This window comes from Spodoptera frugiperda, chromosome 30 (genome assembly GCF_023101765.2).
Source record: "Spodoptera frugiperda isolate SF20-4 chromosome 30, AGI-APGP_CSIRO_Sfru_2.0, whole genome shotgun sequence".
Lineage (NCBI taxonomy): Eukaryota > Metazoa > Arthropoda > Insecta > Lepidoptera > Noctuidae > Spodoptera > Spodoptera frugiperda.
In genome coordinates this window covers 288,929-296,560 of record NC_064241.1, presented here as the reverse complement: position 1 = coordinate 296,560, position 7,632 = coordinate 288,929, and the positions used below count along the sequence as shown (strand labels likewise).

Genomic DNA, 7,632 nt, shown 5'->3' with positions numbered 1-7,632 from the left:
CAAGTGCCATAGATCACACGAGCCCGCGCCACTAAGGACCAGATTCATAATTTTAGACGCTGATGCTATCGCTCAATGTTCATGCTTCCTGAGATTAACGCTTTATGAGCAGTTGGGATGTTATACGGTGATCCATTTGTTGCAAGTTATCTTTGGAGAATCTTCTGAAATTATTTATTAACCGTATAAGATGAGTATGATGTAACAAACGATGAAACTAAGGACCTAGGCGAAAGATAAAAATAAACACATATCCTAAATTGTCAACGAGTTTCTTTTTGCTAAAATGTTCCCAGTATTATGACGACAAGCGTACCTCAAGGTAAATGAGACAAATAACGTTAGGCGAAAAATATGTCTAGTGGAAGCACTTTACTTTGTCACGTTATGTGGAATTCTTGAGACATCTTGTTAAGTGTAATGTATTTAGCAAAACGTAACACAGACATTACTTAGAACACAACACATAAAGACGAACGACTTCAAAAGCCCAATGTTCCAAGTTGCTCACTTAAAGCAGGTACTAATAATTTGTTCAAATTAAGAGATTTCACTTAGATCTGTTGAACGCATAATTGAAGTCTGCAAGAGAGTTTTAACGGTCGGTAATTAGATAAATTTGTGTATCCGCACGCCCTCTGTCGTCGACCGCAGCTAACAAAAATTTACAGAGCGCTTCGAATTTTATCTGCAAGTTAATTGGGCTAGAAGTTTTGGGATTTTAGAGGTTTACGAGGTGATTTTATAACATATGGCGCTAATGTGTGCTATTAACGTATGTTTTCATATCGAAATAAGGACGAGATTAAAAAATATTACTTTTGCTAGATACAAAATAAAATTTCAGTGATAACGTACAAAATGTATACTTGTCAAGAATATAGGTAATGTTAAGAAAAAAAGATAATACAAGTGACGCACACCCATTAGCGTAATTCCTTCAACAAACAAAGCGACACAGTAAACCTTTTTGCCGAAACTATGCCAACTTTAGCTATCGCGATAAATATAAAGAAAACAACGTTAACCATTTTATCGTTAAGAAAGTAAAAAAGTCTTTAGAGTTAATAAAGTAAAACAAACAGACAGACAATGTAAACGTAGGTGCGATTGCGGCTTGCGCTTGAAAGCAATTCCTTGTCCCACTGAGTGGCGCAAAGAAGCAATTAAGATGAGAAAACGCTTGTACACGCCCAGCGCTGTAGTCGGTTAAGCTGCGTCCATGATATGATTCCAACACAGACACAATACACTGCAACAAATATTTTCCTTCACAAAGTGCTCTCAGAGCTAACGTTTTGACTTTGTTTGTTGAACTTTGTCCAATTTATATATGAGTATTCTTTTTAAGTAGGTAACGTAGCTAACATTTCCAACTGGAACTAAGTTTTCTATCATGTTATAAAATCAATTTCAGTATTCACTAATGCTTTCATTTCTATCAAACTTCTTTTAAGAATTGTAATATGTAAATCTTTTTACTTAGTTTTCAACCGATCATAAGAACTAATCCTAACATTCCAAAACTAACGACAATGGCCCATAAAATTGTCGCTTTCTCATGTAACTTAGCTTTACTTATGCGTGCACGTGCATCCACTATCCTGGCGAGCTGTCATAGTTCCTCGAGAGCTGGCTGCGAGCACTCGTCCTAAGTGGTGACATGCTGAGGCACCGGGCCTTCGTCTTACTTACTGTGAGTCGCTTTTTATTGTTTGCAAAGTGTTTTCTTTGGTGGAAAGCTTGTCTCAAACTTCACAGTTGGCAGTTGGCGTCTTTTGTTTTAAAGTGACTCCGTATCTGCTTGGTTGTTTCATTTGAAGGCTCGTTGAAAATATTTTGCTTTTCTTTGTTATTTGTGATTACCAGATTAACTGCTGATTAGTTTGATTTTACATTGGATTTCTGGGAACGTATTACTCGTGTAGTTTTTAACGTAAACTAGATTCCTAACTACAGTTTGAACTATTTTAATTTTTTTCTGAAATCACTCTATTCTGTATTCGTAGGTACTTATAATTGTAGGTACGTATAGGGTGCTTATACCTATACAAATGATGTGAGGGCTTCATTTGACAATTCATCAACATTCATAAAGACCAAAAGATAATAATCCGTATTTTATTCTTTGTAGGTCATCAATTTCGCCATTCAAATATCAGCGGAACAAACAATATACTCCGATGGCTGGATTCCGATGTCACACAATGATATTTATGAACAAATAAGAAGAGGAGCAATAACAACAACTGACTATCCTGTTTACCTCCCTACAAAGACACGGGATGATTTTAATAACAACTTGAATTATAAACAGAGGTCAATTACTGAAAAAGAAAATGAAAATTTTAAAGAGACTGCTGCAATGTTTATGGATCCTGAACCAGATACCATTAAAATAGACAAACTCGATCAAATCACAGTTCACACTAAAGAAAATGTAAGGAAAGCTAAAAAGGTATGGAATCCCAATGTTGATACTAGTGTCGACAGTGTTTTGGAGTTTCCAGATGTTGATTCCAAGACCGATGTGTCAACAGAGAAGACCGTCGATGTTATAACAGCTGCAACATCAAATACTTACGAAGTGACTGAACATATTGATACATCGCCTGCCGAAGTAGACACAACAGAAAGCGCCGGCTACCAATATAATCCGCCCACTGACGAAAACCAAAATCTTACATCCACATTCTACCGAATCCTGTCCAAATACAATATCAAAACAGAGGATAAACTGCCAAACTATGAATTATCACTGCAGCGTAAAGTTCAAAATCCCTCACGAGGTACGGATAGGGTGCTTGTACCGTATAGATATAACAGTTTAAATCACTTGCCTGCAGACCCATTGCTCGCCGTTTTCCTATCCAACTATGGGTTCTATTTGCCAAGTTTGTATGGGATCAAAGCTAATTACAATAATTTGTACGGTTATCTGGCCTCTAATAACATTCATAATAACAGACCCTTCGGTTTGTATAAAGTTTTCTCTGATACTGATTCATGGAATTAGCAGTTCATCAGTTTATGTTGTGCTTTCGTCATTATTATTATTTGTTTTGTTGATGCTAAAATTAGTTTTGAAATGTTTGTTGTACAAACACTTAAACTAACTTATTTTTATCACAGTTGTGTTTGTGTTAGTGTACAATGTTATTGTGTTACCAAAAATAATTGTTTTAGTTTAGTACTATCCAAAGTTGTGCGGCTTATTACTAAGTCCTATTCCCAGAAGGAGTTCATATAGCAAGTAGCAACACATATTACTATGATATTTTTCTATTTCGAAACTTTCTGTAGTAGCCCGAAGCATAGATAACTCGTTTTATTGGTTAAATGGGATTAAAGACATAACCGACAAAAGGGGGGTAACCTGTCCCACATCGGAGCCAAACAGACAGGAACTTATTATGTTGTCGACCTCATTTCTGATGTTGAATCACTGTTTCAATATTATCTGTTCTTATACAGAACATTAATATTTACATTGTCGAAGTTATGAATAACGGGCAGGAACATTATTTATTAAAAAGTATTTAATAGGCAAACTTACCGTAGTTTACAACTTTTAATCAGCGAAGATAACTAACCCAACATAAAGCCTTTAAAATCCTTCACCATTACAGAATAACAAAAAATTGGCAAAAGGACATTTTTAAAAAAGCAAACCGAGTACCGCATCCACTGCATAAAGCGCGTCCAGTCAACAATGGACGTTATGTGTGATATCTTAAGATTGTAATTAGATCGGGCTCGGTTAAATAGAGGCTGGGAGCTTGGAGTAGTTCCAACAGCCACAGGCGTGACAGTTTCATAGCGCGCTGTGAGAAGTTGCCTTTGTACAGGAGCCAGTTTGCACCACTTTTTATAATGCTTTTTACTCGTTAAACGTCCCGGATTTTGTTTCTGAGACTTTAAATCTTGTTAATTTTGGATTGTTTGTAAACTTTACCCGGCCATATTAAAGTTTAGCGAAATTATAGGACACTTTTGTTCGCCGCTGCAGTTATTACGTGTTCTGTTGTTAGTACCGAGACTTGAATTGTAATTACCTCCTTTGTCATGTAAATGTACGTACAATTCGACACAAATTGTAAAATAACACTGAAACCTATTCAATTTGCGGCGCGCAATTGTATTTTTTATTACAATCTTGTTGTGTTTGCATTTGTTATAATAATACTGAGTGAAATATTTCGTCATTACAATATTTCGTTTCTATTTGAAGTAAGCAATTTAGGTAAGAATACATCTCATCAAGACATCACTTCAAACTTAATGTTGGAGTTGACGAGGGGGGGAGGGCTCGGGGCATGCCTCCGTCAAGGCGTCGATCGGTTCGCAATCAGGCGGCACATTCTTATAAACATATTTTCCGCATGGAAGCCTCCAATGAAGGAAACTTAATAGAATTGATCGTAGAAATTTATTCCGTGATTTAGTTTAATATCTCTCACGACGTACTTCGTTAATAAACATGTCTTGGTATTTTAGTATTGTAATAAATTAACCGACGGAACACGTTTACGGTTCAATTAAACCACTTCATTCATTGCGTGTAATGGTTATGTTAACGTTCTAGTACAAAAGCAATTTTCGTATTCATAACTCATAATACAGACATGTTGGCACCTAGCTCGTTGGCTTTCATTTAAAAATTGAGCTATAAAAACTGTGACTGCATTTCAAGAAAATCGTATTGGATATTTTGGAACTGGTTCGTGATTTAGCAATGCAGTGTTTTACGGAATGCAAGTAGCTTTAGTTGGAAAGATTTCTGTGTGGAATGTATTGTTAGAGAGGCACAGTTGTGTCCAATGTCCATGTCCGGGGAGTAACTCAGTACTTGTGAATATTGTGCCCGCTGCGCTGCCACGCACACAGCGCGGCGCTGGAATCACTCCAAGCCAATAAAATGGTGGCCGTGCACAATTTGTTACTTCATACGAGAATACGAGAACTGCACACTTTTAATATAGTTCGCATGCGTGCGTTCTTTGTTCGCAAAGTTTATGCGAGACACAGGATAACGGCGGCGTAGAAAACAATGTTGTTTTCGAATGGAACTACGTTTCAGCGGAATTAAATTAATTTCACTACGATATTACAGAGTTGTTTGGTTTACACTCTTGTTAAATACGTAAATACATTATTCAAACATTTGTTATTTGTATAGTAGTTCAAGATGGTAATACGAATTTAACGTTATTATGTGTATTACTGCCGCACTCAGAGACATTAAGGGATTATTTAAACAATTCTTTTATAACGATTTTATCGAAAACGATTGCTAAGGACCGGGTTAAACCATTAACCAAATGATTCTGAATACCGCGGTAAGCACTTAACCGTAAGATTTTTTTAAGAGAAACAAAAAACAAAAAAGTCTAATATCAAAATTATAAGTAAAAAAATATAGTAATGTACAATGAAAACACAGTTCTTGTGTAGAAGTTAGTATATAAGTTAGTGCAACTAGTTGAGTACAAGAGCTGGCGGTTATTGTGCGTAGTGACCGGAAAAGTTGTATATTTTCCGCGCTCCGGACAAATGCCGCAAATGTGTTCCATTTCCGAGCTGACACTGTTGCGCCGGGGATTGTTCACTACATTACTTATTGTAACCAATTACATTTTAACGCATATAATAATATGTGTAGTGTGCGTTTTTGTGAAGGAAAACTTGTGGTATAAATTACTTTAATGTTAATTAGTATGTTACTAAACTTACCATTAATATCTTCCTCAAAAATTAGCACCAACATTTCTTTCTTCGTTAAAATTCTTTAATCAATTATATAACAACTGTTACTTCGAAACTTAACCACAAATATTATGTCTATATTTGGAATTTCATTTTAAGTTCTCTTTCAGCAGTACGTCAATTCACAAAAAGTATAAGTAACTGAAGTAAAAGTATATTAGTAACTGAAGGTATCAGTAAAATAACTATAATCATTTTCTATATTCGGGTAAAATACTGAACAAAGAAGAAAGTTTTTAAATCCTTCCCCATACTGTCCTACTAGAAATGGTTCCACAGATTTTGTATTTTATGTTCTTTTTTCAAAACAGCAGCACACTGCATGCATAAACCTGGCTGTGTAGTAGTAGGTGCCTCCATATATGTTGCAATGTATCGACTATACATACCTACATACATATAGTATCGAGTGGGTTGGTGCTGGTGTAGTGGAAGGAATGTTTGTCTCCAATACGTAGTGGTTTATTCATTAGACCGGCATCGTTGGGAGTGCGCCCAATAAACTGCTGATAAAACTCCAACTGGACCAACCACACTTTGTTTCCACGGAACCCGCGGCTGGTGGAAGTCATAGGAACCATACACACTTGCTAGAAGTATTATGTTGGTTGATTTTGCCATGTTGCATTACAGTTACATTTTTATGCCAGCTTACCAAAAGCCTTCGTTTATACGTCCAATGTATAATTTTCCTTAATAACTCATTTTAAAGATGTCATATTTTAAAACAATTAATTAATGTTTGCAATAGGTACAGCCACCATTCAACAGGTTACAGTGACAAAGTTCCATCAAAATGCCTGCTATTCCTCATTCAAATTTGCCGCGCAATTCTCCGAGCGCGGCCGGTCGACCAATCAGCGCGCGGGACGCTTGCGAACCCCGCGCCAGTGTGTGAAAAAACGTGAACAATGGCCGCTTGAATTTCGGCGCGTGTGTGTAAATATTAATATTTTCATGAAATAAAACCTCGTTAGTTGCTCACTGACTGTTCTAGTCTTCGATCTATACCCGCCTGACTAGTGGAAACAATAGAAAGTGCGAATTGTGTGTTAGTTCGTGAAAAGACTGACCGGCCGGCGTCCTCCCTAGAAGCGCCCCCGTCGTTGGTGATTCCCAGGTTAGTTTGTGCTTTTCTACCACTGATAGGCACGGGATTTCGTCAAGACTGGTATCGGGGAAATGCAGTGGCATCTCCAGTGAGGTTCACACACACTTATTTTTAATTTTTTTACAAAATTCAATACTTTCGACGATACATTGATTTCAAATATCGTGTGACGTCACGATTTTCTATATTTTATAGGGTAACGTGACGTAACGACCTCCCACTCCTAAACTTAACTCCGTTTATTTGGTTGTATAAAAAATATCAATCTATTATTTTTTAATTGAACAACAGAACGGACTAATTTGATTTTTAATTTTTATACCTTCTATTGTCTCCTAAAGTGCGTGGCATATTTGTTGCTAAATTAGGTTTCACACATTTAGTTATCTTTGCAGAAAATATTAGGTATTTCCACAACCATTGAAAACGATGAAATCGCTTCAGTTCCTCACCTTGGACCACAGTAACAAACTTATTGCTTCTCTCGATGTGAAAACTTCAGATTTACTTCTTTTTATTTTGTTCCCAACTTGGTTTACCGACTTTAATGAGCCTGATGAATCGTTTATACTTAGTATTACTTAGTGGAACTACTCAACTAAATCAATACTCGCTGCAGGACGCGTTTCGCTTCAACTTTCCACCAGATTCTTCAAGAAAATAAATTACTCGACTTTGTTTAGCTATCTGTATTCGATGTTTATTTTATATGCGTTATGTTCTCGTTTTTCACGTCGTGCAAATTAAATATTTCA

General features: G+C 36.4%; 1 protein-coding gene across 1 annotated transcript; it reads left to right on the top strand.

Annotated features, from left to right (window-relative positions):
• Window positions 1–1,589: 1,589 nt before the first annotated feature.
• LOC118270077 (uncharacterized) lies at window positions 1,590–5,384 on the top strand. Its single transcript, XM_035585521.2, has 2 exons — window positions 1,590–1,696; window positions 2,135–5,384. Exons 1-2 carry the CDS (start codon window positions 1,664–1,666, stop codon window positions 3,014–3,016), a joined length of 915 nt encoding a protein of 304 aa, XP_035441414.2. The 5' UTR covers window positions 1,590–1,663; the 3' UTR covers window positions 3,017–5,384.
• The last annotated feature ends 2,248 nt before the right edge of the window (window positions 5,385–7,632 follow it).